We start from the raw sequence: 21,522 nt of genomic DNA on the forward strand, positions 1-21,522 counted from the left end.
GGGATGCCACAGAGCTGCAGGCATCTTTGGAGATGCAGCCATCAAGAGGACCTCTTGCCCAACACAATGTCCTGCAGCAGGAGAAGCAGCAGCCCCTCTTGCACCAGCATTGGAAGATGCTCACATGCACAACAATGGAGAGCTGTCACCCCTTGGAAATACCAACCATGGAAAAGGCCTCCCTCGCTGGGATTTCTGGATACCAGCACTGCGTGGACATTGCAGAGCCCCAGAGCCGGGAAAACCCCTCCCCAGCCCAGCTGGGAACAGAGGCTGGCGGGGCACAGGAAACCTCCATTCATCAATGCTTGGGCACCAGCCAAATTGGAGCCAAACCAACCATTTTTTCAAACTTCCCAGTAAACTGGAGTTTCCAGAGACCTGTGGCCAGTGGGGAAAGGGGTCAGCAAGGGGGGCTGCAGGCAGATGCCGGCTTCACCCCTGGATCTGTCATATCCAGGTTCACAGGCAGTGCCGGTGCAGTTTGCTCACCCATACGGCCTTGGGGTCAGGGGGGTGAAGGATGCTCACATGGTTGGTGGCAAGGTTGAAAGCTGTGATTTTTGGAGGGAGATTTATGGACATCAGAGGGTTGCAGGCTCCTAAATCCCTTTTTTCTTTGGAAATGGCTCTGCACACGCCATAGGGTCCCCAGCCCTGGCAGAAGGACTTGTCCCATGTCAAGGGACCAAGCTGTCCCCATGAGTCACCCCATGGGCTCAGTCCAAGGCACCATGGTGGTGCCCAGCTGCTCTGTAGTGCTCAGCAGTGCCAACAAGTCAAGGGGGTTCCCTCTGTTGTCCCCTAAAAAGCTCTCCCCTCCATGTCAGGTATCCAATGTGTCCCTATGGGGGTGGTGGCCCTGACGAGGTCCGGTAGGCTCAGCCAAGCCAGGGTCTGAGCTCAGTATGGGCACAATTCCCAGGGCTGGGGCCAGGCCCTAATGGAAAGGGATTTAGTTAATTGAATAGAAGAGAAAGTAACCAAACAAACAAAGGACAGGACCTATCAAGGCCACCGCCACGGGTCTGGTTTTCATTCTGAGGGAACTTTTTGTTACTTATTTGTCATCAGCTTAATTCCTCCAAGCCCAAACCACCCGGTGCGATGTGATGGGATTTCCTTCCCAGCCAGCAGAAATACTCCATTGCTCTGCAAATCTGAGCTTCTGCCAGGAAGGGGGTCGGTTTGGTAAGAAGCAGCAGGAGATGGCCTCTGGCTGCCCCCCAACTCAGTGCTTTCCCTTCTGCTCCCACCCTCGTGCCAGGGTGCTGCCAAGGGGCGTAATGCCAGCATGAAGAGGGGAAGCCCAGCCAAGCTTGGTCCAGTTGAGCTGGATCACCCTGTGCTGAGCTGCGAGGGGATGAACCTGCCTCCCACCACCCTGTCCAGCCAGCCTTTCTCTTGTTTTCCACCTTCTCCTTGACTCCTCTTCCCTCCTTCTCTCCTGTCCCAGCTTCTTCTCCTTCCCTCCCAGGCCAGGCGCCAAAGGGACTTTGCAACCCAAGGCAGCGTTCGCTCCTTGCTCCTTCCCGCAAGCCTGGGAGCTGCCGAAAGGAAGAGCGGAACGCTCGGGTCTTATCTGCGAGGGGAGGCCGGCTCGGTGGGCAGGGTTTGCGCGAAGGCTGTTGCCTTAAAAGCAGCCGGCAGCGGGAGGCAAAGCCGTTCGCGAGGCACCGACCGACCGGAGCCCCCTGCGCCCTGCACCGCTCCCGCCGCGATGCCCCCGGCGCTGGGGCTGCTGCTGGGGCTGAGCCTGGTGGGTGCCCTTCAGCCCGGCCTGGAGCCCCCCGAGGCTGACCCCACCGAGGAAGGGGCCGCCCTCTTCGCCAGCGCCTACAACAGCACAGCAGAGGTCGTCCTCTTCGAGAGCGTCTCAGCCAGCTGGAATTACTACACCAACCTGACGGACGAAAATGCTGCTCTGCAGGTGCGTGATGGGATGGGGATGATGCCACCCCAGCTAATGGGGGTTTGGAGGGGCTGGGGCATGGTGGGGACACTTGGCATGGTCCCCTTCCTCCCCATGGGCTCCTGTCTCGGCAGCCCAGGGTGGTAAAACAGAGCTGGGAAGCCCAGGGTTTTGCCCCAGATTGGCCCTCAGAGAGGCTCTGCCCCCGAGTGACCCCTGGTCCTGGAGCAAAGTCTGGGTTACTTTCAGAGGTGGTTTTGCCCTCTCAGCAGCTTCCACTTTCCTTCCTCCCATTCGCACACTGGGATCAGCTCTCAAGTGTCCCTGTCCCTGCTGTGTCCCCAATTTTGGTTTGGGGCAGACACCAGGAGCCCAAAGTGTGCACAAGCAACTGGGTGGCATCAGGACCGAGGCTGTCACCCCTCATCCCTGTGTCCCCAGCCCATGGTGATGAAACCAGCTTCAGGAAAGCACTCCAGGGTGTGGGGAATTGGACATCAGCCCGGAGTCCCCAGAGGGAGCAATGCTGTGTGCATCCCACAGGCATCTGCATGTTTTGCCAGGGGGCTGTGTGTGTTTCAGCTGGATTTCGTGGCACAGGGAGTTTGAGAACCCAGGGGATGCTCTTGCAGAGGTTTCTCCAGCTCTTGCTGTGCCTAAAGGAGCTGTCCTGGTGCCAGGGGGCACAGCAACGGTGCTGTAAGCAGCTTGGAGATACACCAGCTACCCCACAGAGCTTGTGGGGCACAGGCATTGGCGTAGCCCATGTGTGACTAAGGTGTGTATAAAGACCCCAGTACCAGCCCTGCACCTCAAGGGCACCCTCCAGATCCCACAGGGACAGGGGCACAGTGTGCCCTGCATCAGAAAGGAAACAGAAAGAAGATCACTATCAGATCTGGCTACTGCCAACTTGGCAGGACACTCAAGAGCACCCAAGTGCCCCTTTAGCCTCTGTTTGGTGAGCTGACACAACATCTGGGCAGGTGCCCAGCGCCTGCTGCAGGTGTTGTGGTGGGGTCGGTGATCATGGGGCAGAGCAGGAGCATCCCGGCCATGCCGAGTTCAAGGTTAGGACCAGGAAAGCACCTTGCCTGGGCTTTTCTCAAGAGGCATTTCCAGGCTGGATTTCAGCCTTTCATGTGTTAATAAACATGTGAGGATCCTGGTCAGGAGCTCCCTGCAATGTGAAGGTTCCAAAACCAGCCCACCGATGGGGCAGCAGGAACATCTGCAGTGGGGTGGCACTGAGTACTGAAGGGTTAACAGCAGGCTGGTGTGACCCAAAAGGCTGAATTTGGGGGATCTGGGAAGCCTTGGGCCAGGCAAACCCCACACGTGTCTATAACACAAGAGGGGCTGAGCCAGGCCACCATGGTGTGGGCAGCTCCAGGACCTGCTACAAAAGGTGGCCTGGGGACAAAGTGACATGGGGGGCAGCAGCCCCCAGCCATGCAGGGAAGGACAGAAGGATGCTGGAATGACAAGCAAGGAGATGTACCATCTCCTGCAAGCTGGGGCTCTGGGCAAGAGGCTGATGATGGGGTTTAGGGTTTGGGGGCAGCTCATGGATGTGGAGCTTCTGCAGGTCCCTGAGGCAGAGCAGCTTCAGGGACACATCTTGCACCACTGAATCTTCACTGTGCACCCAGGAACAGAGAGGGATCGCGGTGGAGGGTGCTGGTAGGGAGACTTGGGGGCTGTGGGCACCCAGGGTACTCACAGAGGGGCATCTCCACAGAGAGAGCTCCTGGCTGGTGGGCACAGCCATGGTCAGGGGGTCTTGGGTAGCACTGTGGGCCCCATCAGAGCTCTCAGGAGAGTTTAGGGTATGATTTGTCTGACCAAAAACGGTGCCTGTTCAAGGAGAAGACAAAACACAGCTGGACTCTGCTTCCTCCAGCTCCTCTGGCTCTGCAGCAGGGTCTCAGAGGGGTAAAGGTATCACCCATTCCACAGGGTGATGCACAGAGCAGGGTGTCCATGGGGCTGGCACATCCTGGCATGCCAGCTGGTTCCCAGAGTGATGCTGTGGGTGCTGGGATGTAACCAGGGGCACCTAGCACTATTGGTATCCCCATCCCCAGGTCCCATGGCCTGCCCTGGGCAGCCTCCAGCCCCGCAGCGCTGTAACTCCCTTCCCTCCCCACTGCCAGCCAAGGGAATGTGCAGATTAAAGTAAAACAAACCAGGCTTCTTGGAGCCAGGCTAAAAATGCCACAAATAACAGCTAATGAGCTCCATAAATCACAGCGGGATGACACATGGACAGCAAACAGTCTCACTGCATCCTGCACATCACCCTGGCCAGAACGGTCTCAAAAGATCCATGTTTCCCCAAAATAGAGCTGACACTGGCCAGGCTGGGATGCGACCACCTGCAATACACCCTGTCCCAAATCCAGCTGCCTAAATAACCCCCCACAGTGCAGGCAGCTCCCTGCATCCCATGGCCTTGGGAAGGGAGGACAGGGCTGGCAGGAGATGGGTGACGACAGTGAGAGACCCAAAACTGGGAGCTCAGCGCAAAGGGGTGCTCCCCTGCAAGGTGGAACCCAGATATGGCACTTGTAGGGCACAGGCTGCACATAGCCAAAGGAGAAGTGAACAGATGTAGGAAGGAGAAAAGTGAATGTGGCATCTCTGGAGTTTTCCTTCAGGCTCCTGCAAAGGTGAGAACCAGCAGGAATAGGGATAAAATGAAGCCACATCTCAGAGCTGCTCCGGACACTGGGGTCTGGCAGCTGCTGGAGCCAGCCCAGGAGCTGGGGCACCCCTGTCCCAGCATCCCCACCCCATCCAGGCCATGACACCCTGAAGCCACCTCCAAAACATCCTCAAAGGGCACCTTAGTGGGTGCTTGGAGGTGGGTGGGAGCTGCAGACACTGCCAGAAGCTGCTGTCTCTATCTATGAGTGTCACAGAGTGGTGGCAGCCCTGCCTGCCACTTCTCTGGCTCCCGCTCTGAACCTGGTCCCCAAACCATTGCCTGGGTGGTGACATGTCCCAGGGCTGACCCCGGGTCCCCATATTGCTGAGCAGGTTGAGGCATCGCTGGAGGAGCAAGAATTCTTGGAGGTGTGGGGGAAGAAAGCCAAGGAGCTCTACGGCAGCATCTGGAGCAACTTCAGTGACCCATATCTGAGGAAAATCATCGGCTCCATCCAGACCCTGGGACCCTCCAATCTGCCCCTGGAAAAGAGAGAGCAGGTAGGTGAGGTGCTGGTAAAGCCCTGGGCATTGCTGAGGTGCTGTGAAACCCCTGAAAGGGATTTTCCCCAAGCCTCCAGACCCTGTTGCTGACCTGTTGCCCCTTCCATTGTGTTTTGGAAGGTCTCTGTGGCCTCTGCACAGGGATGACAGTGATGGGGGGGAGATAATGGAGTGTTACCTCCAGGGGTTCTGGGGTGCTTGTTGGCCCCATGATCCAGCCCTAACCTCATCTCAGAACTATCCCAGTGGGAAGCGGAGATTTCCTGCTTACACAGAGCGGCCTTGGTCATCACCTGGAGACCAGCCAGGCTGTGCCCATGGCCAGGAGCCAGTTGGCTCAACCCCCTATCCCCAGGGATGCAGCCCACTGGAAAGGAGAGTTGCTGCAGCCACTCGGCTCCTGAGCACTCCCTGTGAGTGCCTTGGGGACACTCTGCACTAGGGACATCCTGATCCTTCCCCATCATGGTCACTTACCTAAATGCAATGTGATTTTGATTTCCATGCATGAAAACTTCACCCAGGCTGAGGTTGGCAGCCTCTTGCCCCCGAGGCTGGCACTGTCACCCCCTCCATCCTGCCCCATGGCTCCCTGACAGCCCTTGAACTGAAACCCTGGCAAGCCCCAGGGATACAACCCTTCCCAGAGAAGCCTCAGCCCCAGTTCCTTCCAGGAAACCCATCCCTGCCCTCTCCCAGATAACAGACAGCACCACGTCTCCTCCCTGCACATCAGCCATGTCTCGCCCTTCCCCAGGCAGCTCCATCCCACATCCACCACCACCGTCCCCCATCTCCATCCCCTCCACCCAGCTGGAGCAGAGAGCGGCTGAGAGCAGAGAGAGGGACGGAGCACGAGGAATTTCCTTCCCTGGGAATGGGCTCCCCAGGCAGGTTCCAGGAAACCTCCTGTTGCTATTGTTTGCTGTTGTTGAAGTTCACAGGAATAAATCCCCCTCCTCCTCCTGCTTTTCTTAGTGTTGTTTTTCACTCGCTCAGATAAACAGGCTGTGCCACGGCCCTGCTGACAAAGAGCTTTATAAATAGCCCCGCTCTGGGACACCGCGAGCGCTCGCGCTGCCTTCGAGGGGGGCTCAGCAAGTCACTGTCCATGGGTCCTGTCCCAAAGAGCCTTCCAGCATGCGATGGGTGAGAAACCCCTGTGTGATAACACACTTCTCTCACCAAAAGCACTCTGTGTAAACACTCCAGTCCTCCTCCACATCCCTACACACACACACACATGCTGGAGATGGGAAGTCTGTAGATCCCTCCTGAAAGGCTATTCTCATCTCATTTCCAGTCCCAATGTCTTTTACTTCCCCACAGTACAACACCATCCTGAGCAACATGGACAAAATCTACTCCACAGCCAAGGTGTGTCCGGACAACAGCACCTGCTGGGAGCTGGAGCCAGGTATGGTCCCTCTCCATGCTGAGCACCCCATGGCCACAGTTTAGTGGTGGACTTGGCAGTCCTGGGATAATGGTTGGACTTGATGATCTTAAAGGTCTTTTCCAACCTGGTTGTTTCTATGATTTGTCCAAGTCCCCACATCTCCAGCGGGTTGGGGCTGGCAGGTCCATCCCAAGTTCATCGGGATTGTCCCAGGATGCAGATGGGTATTTGGGTCTGGCACGATGGTGATGGCACCTCTGTGGCACCTCTCTGCTCCTCTCTCATATCCTACTACTTGTCCCCTGTGTCCCAGACATCTCAGACATCATGGCCACCTCCCGCAGCTACAAGAAGCTGCTCTACGCCTGGGAGGGGTGGCACAACGCCGCGGGCAACCCACTGCGCGCCAAGTACGAAGAGTTCGTGCAGCTGAGCAACGAGGCCTACCAGATGGATGGTACGAGCAGGATGGGGGATGCAGGGGGTGCTCAGGGATCATGGCACGGGTGGGAGCTCACCCCTGCCTCCCTGGTAGGATTCGAGGACACAGGCAGCTACTGGCGCTCCTGGTATGACTCAGCCACCTTTGAGGATGACCTGGAGTATCTCTACAACCAGCTGGAGCCGCTCTACCTCAACCTGCATGCCTTTGTCCGGAGGAAGCTGTACGACCGCTATGGCCCCAAATACATCAACCTGAAGGGCCCCATCCCTGCTCACCTCCTGGGTAAGAGGAGGGGACCCCCTCCAGCCTCTGTCCAGAGGTGCTGGCAGGGCCAGAGGGACATATGCAAGGCCATAGTGGGACAGGGAGGTCTCAGTTGTCTCTGTGTTTCTGTTCCTCCCAACCTGCCACCAGCTCTGCTCCTGCTATTTTCTCTTCTCAGGCAACATGTGGGCTCAGCAGTGGAACAACATCTATGACTTGATGATCCCCTACCCTGACAAGCCCAACCTCGATGTCACAAGCACCATGGTGCAGCAGGTGAAGGGCTGAGGGACTCACTGGTGGCAACAGGGGGGACAAAATTTGGGGGTGCTGGCCAAGGCTTACCCATAACATGGACCCCATGGGAGTGGTTTCTCATACATGCATAGGGGACAGCAGAAAAGCCATGTCTGGGAGAAGAAGGAACAAAGAAATGACCCCATTCCCTCTCTGTCGATGACCAAAGAGGCAGCGGGTGGGCAAAGAGGAAGGACAGTGCAGTGGGGCTGGTGCTACTCCTGCTGCCATCACACAGCTCCAAACGTTCCTGGGGCATCAGCCCTGCTCCCTTCTCCTGTCCATGCTGGGCACCAGCACCATCGCTTGGTGCTTCTTAGGGATGCCCACACCAATTCTGGGGCTGGGGATCCCGATCAGGGCAAGAGAGGCAGAACCCTGGTCCCTTGGAAGGACTCACCTCATCCCCATGGTGCTGGGAGAGCACCAGAGGCAATGCCCATGGCATGGGCAGCCCCTTCCTCAGCTACAACCTCCTGCCTGCTGCCCACCAGGGCTGGAACGCCACGCACATGTTCCGGGTCTCGGACGAGTTCTTCACCTCCCTGGGCCTGCTGGAGATGCCTCCTGAATTCTGGGACAAGTCCATGCTGGAGAAGCCAACGGACGGGCGGGAGGGGGTGTGTCACGCCTCGGCCTGGGACTTCTACAACCGCAAGGACTTCAGGTGTGTGGGGCCATGCAGGGACCCAGGGCTACAGGGTGAGATGCTCCTCCATCCCCCTTGGTCAGCACAGTGCAACCCAATCTGTCACCTTCTGGGGTAAGGTCTTTGTGGGGCACCATGCTGCCCTGCCTTCCCCTCCACTGGGTTGTTCCCCTACTCCATGGAGCACTGCCACCCTCTCAGGGATTGTGAAGGGTCCTCCCCACCAAGGGGGTGCAAGGGGTCAGCTTTGTTTTCACCCACCAGGATCAAGCAGTGCACAACAGTGACCATGGAGCAGCTGTTCACAGTGCACCATGAGATGGGCCACATCCAGTACTACCTGCAGTACAAGGACCAGCCCGTCTCCTTCCGCAGTGGGGCCAACCCTGGCTTCCATGAGGCCATCGGCGATGTCATGTCCCTGTCTGTGTCGACCCCCAGTCACCTCAAGAAAATAGGTCTCCTGGACAGTGCCGATGAGGACACAGGTATGGTCCTCATGGGGAGCCACCATGGGGAGCTGGGTGGCATGGAGGAAGGGTCTGGGGCATGCGAGGGTGGGCTGCAGTCTGGCAACACAGCCCAGAGCAGGCAAGACCCTGTGGCTGTTGTGTTCATTTCACCCACGTTTGGTTCCATGCACAACCCCTTCATGTCTCCATGGGTCCATGCAGAACCCTTCGTGGCTCCAACCTCTTCATCCCTGAGGGCTGGAGTCATGCTCTCCAGCGCTTGTCTGTACTCCTCCCTTCTCTATCAGAGCCCCGAACCTGAAAACAGCATCTTTGTGCTTGATCATCTTTGATCTTCCCAGTGTTTCCCCCTCCTTCACCAAGAAGCATCCACCTCAGGAGCTCTGGTGCATCTCTGCAGAGTTGGCACTGCGTGCTTACAAGCAGAGTCACAAGGACAGTGTCACTAAATACATTTCATGACAGGGAAGCCATCGCAGCAGGCAAGAGTGTTGGGCCAGTGCTGCGTCAAACACCATGAAGCAGATGGTCCCTGCCTAAAGGCATCTCTGCCTGCTTGCCAGCCCTTGGCAGCCATGCCACCATAGTAATGGCAGCCAATAGGCCCTCAGGGCAGTGCTGCCAACCCCTCTTTGACCCCACAGCTTCAGCTGGGTCTCCAGCTGGTCCTTCCCCAACCTTCCTTCCCTGTGTTTGCTTGAGGCAATGGAGAAAGCAGATATCACCATCCCCTGTGCTCCTAATGATACGATGGTGACTGTCCTAGAGTTGGCTTCGGTTCTGGGTCTAAACCATGAGAGATTTTGCATTGGCAGAACAACCCCCTTCACCCTTCACCCAGAGTGAATGTGTGAAGAGGGAACCATTAGAGTTACAAAGACCTTCCCCCTGAGAGCCAGGCTGAAGGAGAGGGGACACCATGCTTGGCACTCCCACTGTTCCCAATCGGCAAAAAGGCACATATTGCCCCAAGCAGGAACAGTATCTAGAGAAACCTCCTCCTGTGTCCTACACAGCCTTCTGTAGGGGCCAAAATCGTATGTCGAAATGCTGTCCCCATTTCCCATCCAGACCTTCTCACCCTCCTGCCCACAAGAAGTCTAGTGGGCACGGTGCTGTCCAGTCAGACTCCTTCCCAACCTGGTTCAGGCTCTGTTTCATGCAGAGAGCAACATCAACTACCTGCTGAAGATGGCCTTGGAGAAGATCGCCTTCCTGCCCTTTGGCTACCTCATCGACCAGTGGCGCTGGAACGTGTTTAGTGGCCACACACCCCCGAGCCGTTACAACTACGACTGGTGGTATCTGAGGTAGGGGACAGTTATCACGGGTGGATGGGGGTGTGGAAGCTGGTGGCATGCAAAGAAGGAGGGCAGGGAAGAGGAAAGGAAGGAAAAACTAGCCATGGAGATGGCCAGAGAGCAATGGATGGATGGGTGGGATGGATGTGGTAGAAGTAGCAAATGCTTCATTCCTGGCAGTGTTCAAGGCCAGGATGGATAGATTCTTGGGCAACATGGTCTAGTGTCAGGTGTCCCTGCCCATGGCAGGGGGTTGGAGCTGGATGATCCTAAGGTCCTTTCCAACCCAAAACATTCTATGATTCTATGATTCCATGATGGGTAGATGGGTGGGTGAGTAGGTGGGTGGGTGGATGGATGGATTCGAATACATGGAAGCACACTCTAATTGTGCAGATTTCTTCAGCTCTGTCCCTTCCCTTCCCATTCCCTGCTTTGATTCTTCTGACCTTCATGCTCTTGTTCTCTGTTGTCCTCAGAACCAAATACCAGGGTATCTGTGCTCCGATTTCAAGGAATGAAAGCAACTTTGACCCTGGAGCAAAGTACCACATCCCTGGGAATACTCCTTACGTCAGGTAGAGGAAGTGCTGGCACAGGGACAGAGGCTTGGGGAGCAGGGGGAGTGGGGCTCAGCTCTGTGGGAAGGAACTGGGATGCATTGCTCCTGCTCAAGGCACTGAGACCATCCAATGCTTGGGGCCACAAATGGTGGGGAGCTGATATGTGGCTGGATGACTTCCCCTGTGTCCTAGGGCTTGTCTGCCTCCCTTTGTCCCCAGTGCTCACCTCCATGGGCTTCCTTGGCAGGTACTTTGTGAGCTTCATCCTCCAGTTCCAGTTTCACAAGGTGCTGTGCCAGGCGGCCAACCACAGCGGTCCCCTGCACACATGTGACATCTACATGTCCAAAGAGGCTGGAGACAAACTCAGGTGGGCACAGAGGAGGGTCGGGACAATCGCCACGGGCAGATGTGTGCGTGGAAGCTGATGGTGTGCAAAGGAAGGAAAGAAGAAAGGAAGGAAGGAAGGAAAAGTGGCTATGGAGATGGCTGGAGAAATAGCTTTGCAGATGGATGGATGGATGGATGGAAATACATAGAAGCACTGGGGTGGGGTGAGTGGTCCTCACCAGAGTACTGCTATTGTTCCTGTCATGAGCTCTCACCCAGACAAGAGGTTACTAAAGCACGTCTGGTTCCTATTGACTCCCTGGGTGTTAACAAATGCATGAGTATGTGATGAGGAGTCCTCAGTCCCCATGAGCAGGACAGATGGGGGCTTCAGAGGCAATTCCCAGGTTCATGTCCCACTCAGTAATAATGTCTTAAGCCCTTGTGATGCTGAGACACCATCACTCCCATCCCATCTCCCACCCATCCCCTGGCCTCATGCTGGCTCTTGCTGTCCCGCTGCTCTGCAGGGAAGTGTTGAAAGCTGGGTCTTCTAAGTCATGGCAGGAAATCCTGTTCAACCTCACCGGCTCGGAAAAGATGGATGCTGGGGCCCTCCTGGAGTACTTCAGCCCTGTCACCGAGTGGCTTCAGGAGCAGAACAACAAGACCAATGAGGTGCTGGGCTGGCCTGAGTTTGACTGGCGTCCGCCTATCCCTGACGACTACCCTGAAGGCATTGGTAAGGCTGCAACTCCATCCTGGACCTGGGAAGGGGGAGAAAGAGGTCTCCTAAGGGACATGAGTAACCCACAGGCTGAGGGAGGTCTCTGCTGTGATGGGGAAGGTTCCCACGCCAGGAAAGAGAAACGACCAGCTCCATGTGGAATCGCACAGGGTGTTGCTTCCCAGGCAGCAGTGCCATTAGCCAACCCCTTGACCTACCATTGTCTGGTCATGCCATCAGTCATGGTGTGACAGGTCACCAGTTTTCAGCAGCATCCTTTCTGCTCACATGGGAGGGTCTAGGGCATGCAGCTTGTCCTGTTATCCCACCCTCTGTCCAATGGGACACCCCAGCAGTGCCCCTCTGCCCCCATTTCTTGGCTCAACCTGCTTCCAAGTTGTGGCATCCTTCAATAGACCTGCAGTTTGGGGAAAAACTCAACTATGGATTCTCTGTGGGGCGGTGCACTTGCAAACAGGACTCTCCTGACCTTCCTTCCCCTCCCTCTGCCATTTATCTTCTCCTCTAGACAAAATATCGGATGAAGCACAAGCTAAAGAGTTCTTGGCCGAGTACAACAGCACAGCTGAGGCAGTGTGGAATGCCTACACCGAGGCATCCTGGACATACAACACCAACATCACCGACTACAACAAGGAGATCATGGTATGGGAACAACCCCAGGGCTGTGCAGGGATTGGCATCAGCCAAGGCAGGCAGCTGGTACCCACGACATGTTTCAGATGAGCTCTGAAAACCAGAGCAGCATCTGCCCCCAGCCAAGGAGCAATGTTCTCACCCAGGAGGTGCCTTTGCCATGAAAACCCTCATCATGCCATGAGGTACCCACAAGGGAGGTTGTCACAGTCATGGCAGGCCAGGTAGTGTTTCTAGTCATGGGCTGTGTCAAAGTAACTCCTCTTCTGTGCTTTCCCGCCCTTGCAGCTGGACAAGAACTTGGCCATGTCCAGGCACACACTTGAGTATGGCATGAGGGCCATGCAGTTCGATCCCTCCGAATTCCAGGACGAGAGTGTCACACGCATCCTCAAGAAGCTGAGTGTCATTGAGAGGGCAGCCCTGCCCGATGATGAGCTGATGGAGGTGAGCTGCAAGGGGACAGAACAGAATGGGGTGTTTCTTGCCACTACCCAAAAGGAGGTTGTAGTGTGGTGGGGTCGGTCTCTTCTCCCAAGAAACAAGTGATGGGACAAGAGGAAACTTTTAGGAAATGCCACTGCCACCCTTGAACGAGGTGATGGTTTAGTACCTTCTCCACAAAGCCAAGATCCTTTTCTCCAGGGTTTCCAACCTAAGGTTGCCTTAACCCAGGCTGCTTGGGTGACAATGGCACATTGCTTCTTGGCCTCAGTATTTCTTGTATTGACTCCATTTGGTGACACAACTGGCCAGAGGAAAACACCTGAGGACATCATAATGGGCTGTGACATTTTCCAAGGGCAGGAGCAAGGATGACCAGGTTTCATGATCTAACTTTCTTTGCAGTATAACACCCTCCTCTCAGATATGGAGACCACATACAGTGTAGCCAAGGTCTGCAGAGAGAACAAAACCTGTCACCCACTGGATCCTGGTAAGATCTGGCAGGGTATGCAGTGAGCCATCTGCAACAGGCCCAGAAAGGAGGGATTATTTAATAGGGGCATGAAGAAAGGCCATGAAAGGACCTTACCACCTTCTCTGTGGTGGTGGTAGTAGAGAAGCAACACCATTGCGTCAGTCCAGCCCATCAAACAGCATCACTTTGGCTCCATTGCTCTCTCTTCAGACCTCACAGACATAATGGCCACCTCACGGGACTATGATGAGCTCCTCTTTGTCTGGAAGGGCTGGCGGGATGCTGCTGGGAAACCGATCAAGAACAACTACAAGCGATACGTGGAACTGAGCAACAAGGCAGCCGTGCTCAATGGTCAGTGCTCCATTCCCTTGGAGACCCACCGTGGTTTTAAGCCCCTGTGAGCAGAAGATGGGGCTGATCATACAACTGAAGGTCAAAATCTTGTGGATGTGAAGGTTCCACCAACTGCCATGAGATCCACTGTCTTATAGATTTGGTGGGATCTGGGGTGTCTGAGCAACAAGACGGATGCTTACCCAAGAAGGGCGGTGTCTGACAGCTTCTTCTCTTGCGCTACTACAGGCTACTCAGACAATGGAGCCTTCTGGAGGTCCCTGTATGAGACACCCACCCTCGAGGAAGACCTAGAGAAGTTGTACCTGCAGCTGCAGCCCCTGTACCTCAATCTGCATGCCTACGTACGCCGAGCCCTGTACAAAAAGTATGGTGAAGAGCACATAAACCTGAAGGGTCCCATCCCCGCTCATCTGTTAGGTAAGGGCTCTGCTTGAGCAGAGCTGTGTCTCCCACCAGGTGTAGTTTGCTCCAAGAGTTGAGGCTGGTCTCTGTTCAGCTCTGGACAAAGGGCCAAGGCCTCATGAGATGGCCACACTCAGCGTGACCTGACCTGTCCTGCATGGACAGGCTCATGCTTACATCACCCTTGTGGATGCAGGGGAAGGACCAGGCAGGTTGATGCACCCAGAGCAGGAGTAGGGAGTAACTGGCTGCCTTTGCTTTCCTCTCCCTCCTGCCATGCGTTGTCCTCCTGCACTTCCCAGGCAACATGTGGGCCCAGTCATGGTCCAACATTTTCGACCTAGTGATGCCTTTCCCGAATGCCGCCAAGGTGGATGCCACCCCGGCCATGAAAGAACAGGTCAGTGCTTTTTCCAGGCTGTTCTGGGGGAAATCCTGTGGGACCCAGCACCCTTTGGTCATTGCCTCCACCCATGTTGCCAAATGCTTTGCTACTGCCAAAAACCTCCATGCCTCATCCATATCCTCTCTCCACCTGGATATGCCAAGGGCTGGACCCAGCTCTAGCTGCCCTCGAAAGATCTCCCCTGTCCAGAGAAACCAGGCTCTGCCTGGCCTCCCATCCTTCCCACAGCCCCCAGCACCATTAGCACCCTCACCAGGTCCTCTGCTCTCTCCCTAGGGCTGGACTCCCAAGAGGATGTTTGAAGAGTCAGACAGTTTCTTCACCTCTCTGGGCCTCATCCCTATGCCACAGGAGTTCTGGGACAAGTCCATGATTGAGAAGCCATCAGATGGGCGGGAGGTGGTGTGTCACGCCTCAGCCTGGGACTTCTACAACCGCAAGGACTTCAGGTGCCCATGGGGAGCATGTGGTGGCCCTAGCTGATGTGGTGCTGGGGTAGATAGCAGTGTCTTTGTGGAATAAGGGAACATGGCCTGATGCCACCACAGTGTCTCCTGCTGTGGCATTGCCACTGCTACTGGCACTGCTGGCAGGATCCACCATGGTGGATGGAAGGAAATCAGGGCCTTCCCTGACCTGCCATGGAGAATGGAAAAGCCAATGAAGAGGGACAGGGAATGGGCAGGGTCATCAGGAGATGCAGGGGAAAATAGAGATTCCAACCCCATGGAGTAGGACCAGCCCAGCCTGGCATCAGATGTGGGGAGGGGGCATGTGGAAAGGGATGCCAAAGGGAAAAGGGGGTGTGATGGTTCCTGGTGATTTTCACCCCAGCACTGCCTCCCTTCTTCCCCCAACCCCCATGTCCTGCTCCAGGATCAAGCAATGCACTGTGGTGAACATGGACGACCTGATCACTGTGCACCATGAGATGGGCCATGTCCAGTACTTCCTGCAGTACATGGACCAGCCCATCTCCTTCCGCGACGGGGCCAACCCTGGCTTCCACGAGGCTGTCGGGGACGTCATGGCCTTGTCTGTCTCCACCCCAAAACACTTGCACAGCATCAACCTGCTGGACGAAGTCTCAGACAGCACAGGTGAGGTGGCAGCAAGGGTGGGGAGCTGCTGGGGGCAGGATGGGCTGGGTAGGATGGAAGGGGTCAGGGACATGCATGAAGGGGACAGGACCTGCTGGGGCCACCCTGCTCTTGGGCAGAATGACCCATACAGGGTGGAGAGGTGGGGATGGCACCACCTTGCTCACACCTTCACGCCCTGGGCAGAGAGTGACATTAACTACCTGATGAGCATCGCCCTGGACAAAATCGCCTTCCTGCCCTTCGGGTACCTCATGGACCAGTGGCGCTGGAAGGTCTTTGATGGGCGGATCAAGGAGGATGAGTACAACCAGGAGTGGTGGAACCTCAGGTGTGCTTGGATTCAGAGCCTCCCTTTGGTGCAAGGGCTTTGGCCATCATCCCTCAGGGTGTTTTCTCCCTGTGATCCAGTTGGCTGCAATGGAACATGATGGGATACGTAACACCTCACACTGTCCTCACACCCCACTGTGTCCCCTCCTAGCTTACCCAACCTTCTCTTCCCCATGCTGGGCTAACTCTTCCTCTCTGGCCCAGGTTGAAGTACCAGGGCATGTGCCCACCAGTACCAAGGTCTGAAGATGACTTTGACCCCGGTGCAAAGTTTCACATCCCTGCCAACGTCCCCTACATCAGGTGAGCAAGCAGGGGTGGGGTAGCAGAGTCACTGCTTGGACACAAAAGCAGGATCTCCAGTTCAGATGCCAGTGATGGCACCTTGTTTGCTGGATGGTGGGATAGTTGGTGGTACCATCCTGAGGGTGTCAGGAACCCTGACAGAGCTTCAGAAGAGAAGGATGGATTTGGAGGAATTCTCCTTATCTAAGGAAGATGATTCATCTACCCAGACAATCATAAAACACATGTTAAAGGAGAAATAGCATCAGCAGATTGGAGGGAGTTGATGCAGGTGTAGCTCCAAAGCCAGTGATGCTCCTCCAGACTGGAAGGGTGCCACCAGGGAATGAAGGGGGGCCACTTCTTCTCTTGCACAGACACTAGTAGTGTCCATTCCCACATCCTCACCCCTCTCCACCCACCCCCAGGTACTTCATCAGCTTCGTGATCCAGTTCCAGTTCCACCAGGCGCTGTGTGCGGCAGCCGGGCACACAGGTCCCCTGCACACGTGTGACATCTACCAGTCCAAGGAGGCTGGGAAGATCTTGGGGTAGGTGTGTGGGCAGGGTAGAGCCAAGACAGGCTGAGAACATTGGGGCTGTTCAGCCTGGAGAAGAGAAGCTGTGTGGAGACCTCAGAGCAGCTTCCAGTGTCTGAAGGGGGCTACAAGGATGCTGGAGAGGGACCTTCACTGGGGACAAGGGGTGGTGGTTTCAAACTGAAACAGAGGAGATGTAGGTTGGATATAAGGAAGAAGTTCTTCCTTGTGAGGGTTGTGAGATGCTGGCACAGGTTGCCCAAAGTAGTAAGTAAATGCTCCATCCCTGGCAGTGTTCAAGGCCAGGTTGGACAGAGCCTTGGGTGACATAGTCTAGTGTGAGGTGTCCCTGCCCATGGCAGGCAGTTGGAACTGGATGATCTTAAGGTCCTTTCCAACCCAACCATTCTATGATCCTATGTCCCCCAATACCTTAAAGCCAGCCCAGCAAGACAGGAGGCAGTGCAGCTCCTGGTCATTCATCCCCAGCACGGGATGCTCCTGACCCTGGGTGCGGGCGGGGGGTACCTTGGGCTGGGTGCTGGGGCTGTCATTGCAAAAGTAGCCACTAGATGGTAGCTGGGACCCTGGCAGGTAGAAGGCTCCCACCTCCTCCTCCTGCTCTTTCTCCTCCTCCTCTTTCTCCTTCTCCTCCTCCTCCTTCTCCTTCCCCCCATCCTCCTCCTCTCCTCCCCCTCCTCGTCCTCTTCGTACTCCTCCTCCTACTCCTTTTCTTCCTCCTCCCAGCCCCCTGTTCCTTAGGGAAAACACCCCCCTTGCTTCAAAAAAGGCACCTGCAAAATTAACCCTTTCACCCAGGAACTGCTCTGCATCAGGTTCGATTCACTGGAGGGCTTTAATCCATGTAAATCTCCCCATTCCCCCAAGGAAAACCTCCTTCCCTATGCAGCCCTGCAGTGCTGGGGGTACAGACTGTACGCGGGGTTGCCAATACCCAGAGCCGCAAGCCCTGGGGAAAGGGAAGGGCTGATGGCCATGAATGGGATGAGGAAACCCACTGGATCTGATTCCTCCTGCCACAGGGAGGCCCTGAAGCTGGGATTCAGCAAGCCATGGCCTGAAGCCATGGAGCTCATCACGGGGCAGCCCAACATGTCAGCTGATGCTCTGATGAGCTACTTTGAGCCGCTCATGACATGGCTGGTGAATGAGAATGAGAAGAATGAGGAGGTCCTGGGATGGCCTGAGTACAGCTGGACTCCTTACACAGGTACGCAGGGCTCAGCCAAGCACAGCAGGTCCATGGTGGGGCAGAGCTCAGCCCTCACCAGGGCCAAGTTGGGGCATGTGGAAGAGGTGGAGCTGTCTTGGTGCCCCTTGGCCACCCCAAAATACACAGAGTATTTGGACGCTTCTCCTTGATTTCCCATGGAGCTGAGTCTAAAGGGGATAGGGCATCCAAGAAACAAGCTGGTGACCCAATACACCGTAGCCCAGAGCCACCAGCACCAACCATGTCCCTCATTTCTCCATTTTCCAGCCTCTTCAGCCCAAGCTGGCTCCAGCAGAACTGATTTCCTGGGCATGTCCCTGTCCAGCAATCAAGCCACAGCAGGCAGCTGGGTCCTGCTCGCCCTGACACTCATCTTCCTCATCACCACCATCTTCTTGGGTGTCAAGTTCTCCTCAGCCAGGAGAAAGACCTTCAAATCCAGCTCAGAAATGGAACTGAAATAAGGCAGCCACCAGCGGGGCAGCATGGACAGGGTGCAAGCATGGGTGTTTGGCCAGGCTGGCAACTATGCCATGGGCACCTGTGCCAATGAAGCCATGGGTTTCCACAGCCCAGGACTCCTCTCTCCAATCAGGTCAGACGTTCTTTTTCCACTATGCAAGAGCCAAAGCAGAAAAGAGCTATTTATTTGTCAACGTCTGCATTGGGGGAAAGAGGGAATTTAGGCACCGGCAGGCACGGAGCCATCACGAGCTGGGGCTCCCACCAGCCATCTCCGACCTGTAGCAAAGCCACAGAGACTCCGAGGGACAGAGGGCAGTGTGGGGAGGGATGGAGCACCTTCCTACCCTCTCTGCCTGATGCCAGGCTGTTTGCTTGCATGGATGGAAAATAAACCCATGTCTTGCCACCCTCAGGGCAGCAGCTCAGCTCCTTCTTGCAGATGGGCTGGGACCTCAATGGGACAGGGCTCTTGAGCAGCACAACACAGTGCAAACACAAAGCTCTGGGGCCCAGCCTGGCTTTGGGGGCAACGCAGCTGCAGCACCCGGCTTTCCCCATCTCCATCATGAAAGCTCAGCATCCTCTTTCAGCATCCCCATCCTCCCCTAAACGATGGCAGCTTGTGGGTTCGCCATGGACCACATGTCTAAGGAAGGGGCTCAGTTAGGGCCAGAAGTCCCCAAGGTCCAGGCCTAAAGGGCTGGGGGATCACCAAGTCCAAGCTGGGACAGGGATGGAGCTCCAGCTACTGTTGCTCCAGCACAGGAAAGACATGGCTTTACATAAGAGCCAGGGGGCTCCAAGGTCAGGGATCGCCTCCTGCCATCCAGCTCCTGATTATCCCGGGATCAGCGGCTCGAGGCTTCCTCCCCTCCCTCGTCTTTCTTCTGCTTCTGTAAATAAAACTTGGTATTTGTTCTGCAGTGATTAGGTGCAAAACTAATCCCAGCCTGGGGATTATTGCAGCCTTAAAGAGCTGTGATCTGCTGCAGCTTGGAGCAGCAGGGGAAATGAGGGAATCTGGGATGATCCACAGGAATGCTCCCCATCTGATGGGAGCTGACCCCCCCAAGTCATGTCTTACCGTGGGGTAACTGAGGCCTGGGAGAGGCTCGTTGCACCAGGAGGGAGCAGAAGGTTCCTGCCCACACCACACACCCATGGGGAGATGAAGCCCAAACTCACCCCCTGTCCTTCCCCATGGCCACATCCCGATGTGTCTGCTTTCTATCCTGGCACACCAGGCACCCTCCTCTCCCCCCTTCCTGGCACGGTGAGAGCGGGGTTTGAAGCCAAGTGTATTTTCAGCCTGGGAAAGCAGCTGGTGCAGGTGTGCTCCATCCAGCTCGGCTCCTCAGTGGTAATTTTGAGCCCCCCTGTGGTTCCTTTCTGCCCTGTTAGTGGGGGAAAAGAGGTCTCCATGCTCATCAAAATCCTACGAGTTTCATGGAAATTGCTTTCTGGAGGGGAAGAACAAATAAAAAGGAACCACACTGAACGCTCTCAGGGACTGCCACGCAAGCTCAGCCCTAATTAGACATCAGAGAATCCACCTCGGGCTCTGTCCTGGACACCGGGCACAGCTACAAGGATGTGCGATGCTTATGCTGAGCTGTGGCCTCCTCAGAGGCAGATGGACAACCCAAGCCCACACAGTCCATCAGGAGACGGGGGTTAGACACCAGGTTACCTCGAAGCACAGGTCCAAGGTCCATGTGACAGATGGGATGGGGTTGGACACCAGGCTACCTTCAACACAGGTCCAAAGTTCACCCAGGACCACAAGGTTGTGCCAAGCCCAGCCCGGGGGAAGGCTCGAGGTCCCACCTTGAGTTTAAATGGAGCTCCTGGAATAGGGAATGGGGGGGCTGGTGAAGCCTTTTGGGATGATGAAGGTGTGCTGGTGCCCTGAGGGTGCTGCCAAGCTGGCAGCGATGTTGTACAAGATACCTTTAAACCCAGGATGATTTTCCCTTCCCCGCTGCAATAACATCTGGAGAGGTTTTGCTGCCTTCTGGCTCCCGCATCGTGCTTGCTGCTGAAATTAGGAGGCTTTCAGAAATTACTCCTTCAGGAGAAAAAACCCACCAAAACACCATAAAAGCAGAAATAAAAGGGGGAGATTCCCCCTCAATTCACCTAACTCCTCGATGGGGAGCACAGGAAGCAGCTCCCTGTGCAGAGGCTCCCGGAGCAGAGATTTTCTTTAAAATCATGGAATCAAAGCAAGAAACACCCCGGGTTCCCTTTACCACCCTTTGGGCACCTCAGAAAACGGTTTTCCCTTTGGTTTAGGCCCGTTATCCGCCGCAGGGAGGTGGGTGGGGGCTCCCGTGGCCCCCGCGCAGCCTGGGGCTGGCCAAGCCGGGTCTATTCTTAGCGGGCGGGTGGCCGCGTTCCTCACATTCCCCTTCCCCGGGGACAAGAAGCGCCTGGAAATGCGCAGCCACAGCTTGGCAGCAGCCGGGGGCCATCAGCAGGGGCCGCCCCGGGCAGAAGGGGGTAGGCGGTGACGGTGGGGGGGTCCCTGGGGGCAGCAGGAGCTGCGGTAGGGACCTGGGACTCCCCATCTCAACTGCTTGCCTGTGGATGTCCCCATCCTTCCTCCCTGCTGCTTGAGCAGGAAGAAGGGGTAAAGGGTACAAAGGGCAAGTGGGGGACCCCAAATACCACACCCCCCCCCACAAAGCAAGCTCAGACTCCCACCAGCCCCATGATTTAGCTAGATTTCCCTACCAAGGGAGATACGTGCCAGGTCCAGCCCCTTGTAACAATAGGACAAGCGGTGATGGGTTTAAACTGAAACAGGGGAAGTTCAGGTTAGATAGAAGGAAGTTCTTCCCTGTGAGTGTGAACAGACACCCCACCCTCCACAGGCAGCACCCTTCCATCCTGCATCCTTAGGGTGCCTCGGCAGCAGGACCCCAGCACAGGCTCTGCTGTGTCGCTGTGCTGCTGCGGACTGTCCCCACTGAGGCCTTGCAGGTCGTGGGGAGAGATTTGCCACAGACTGACGGTGCTGCAGCCCCAAACGACGGGCCAAACCCTTGGCACTTGGCTCCTCTGCATCCTGCCCTTCCTGGCCTTCCCTGCAGCATCTCCATGACCTATTGAGCCGCCTGCTCACCCCATCCATCCTCCCATCCCCAAAGGCTGCAGGTGAGCCAGGAGCCTGCCCCGTGCCTCAGTTTCCCCTGCTGAGCAGTGAGGATGCTGAGGTAGCTGCTGTGAACCGAGTGTGCCACA

The 21,522-nt window shown here is 56.0% G+C and overlaps 1 protein-coding gene across 2 annotated transcripts; it reads left to right on the forward strand.

Moving 5' to 3' along the window:
• The first annotated feature begins 1,685 nt into the window (after window positions 1-1,685).
• ACE (angiotensin I converting enzyme) lies at window positions 1,686-18,701 on the forward strand. 2 transcript variants are annotated; one of them, XM_030509023.1, is made up of 25 exons: window positions 1,686-1,930; window positions 4,955-5,122; window positions 6,455-6,542; window positions 6,838-6,981; window positions 7,060-7,251; window positions 7,412-7,509; window positions 8,025-8,197; window positions 8,444-8,667; window positions 9,818-9,962; window positions 10,433-10,531; window positions 10,764-10,886; window positions 11,377-11,588; window positions 12,103-12,239; window positions 12,519-12,677; window positions 13,080-13,167; window positions 13,363-13,506; window positions 13,738-13,929; window positions 14,217-14,314; window positions 14,597-14,769; window positions 15,197-15,420; window positions 15,607-15,751; window positions 15,958-16,056; window positions 16,467-16,589; window positions 17,621-17,808; window positions 18,079-18,701. In XM_030509023.1, the coding sequence occupies exons 1-25, from the start codon at window positions 1,721-1,723 to the stop codon at window positions 18,273-18,275; spliced, it is 3,843 nt and encodes a 1,280-aa protein (XP_030364883.1). In that variant the 5' UTR covers window positions 1,686-1,720; the 3' UTR covers window positions 18,276-18,701. The 2 variants fall into 2 exon arrangements, with proteins under 2 accessions (XP_030364883.1, XP_030364884.1); XM_030509024.1 differs by lacking the exons at window positions 15,607-15,751; window positions 16,467-16,589; window positions 17,621-17,808; window positions 18,079-18,701 and having other exon boundaries at window positions 15,958-16,038.
• The last annotated feature ends 2,821 nt before the right edge of the window (window positions 18,702-21,522 follow it).

The sequence above is a fragment of the Strigops habroptila genome, chromosome 19, assembly GCF_004027225.2.
Source record: "Strigops habroptila isolate Jane chromosome 19, bStrHab1.2.pri, whole genome shotgun sequence".
In the NCBI taxonomy this organism is placed as follows: domain Eukaryota; kingdom Metazoa; phylum Chordata; class Aves; order Psittaciformes; family Psittacidae; genus Strigops; species Strigops habroptila.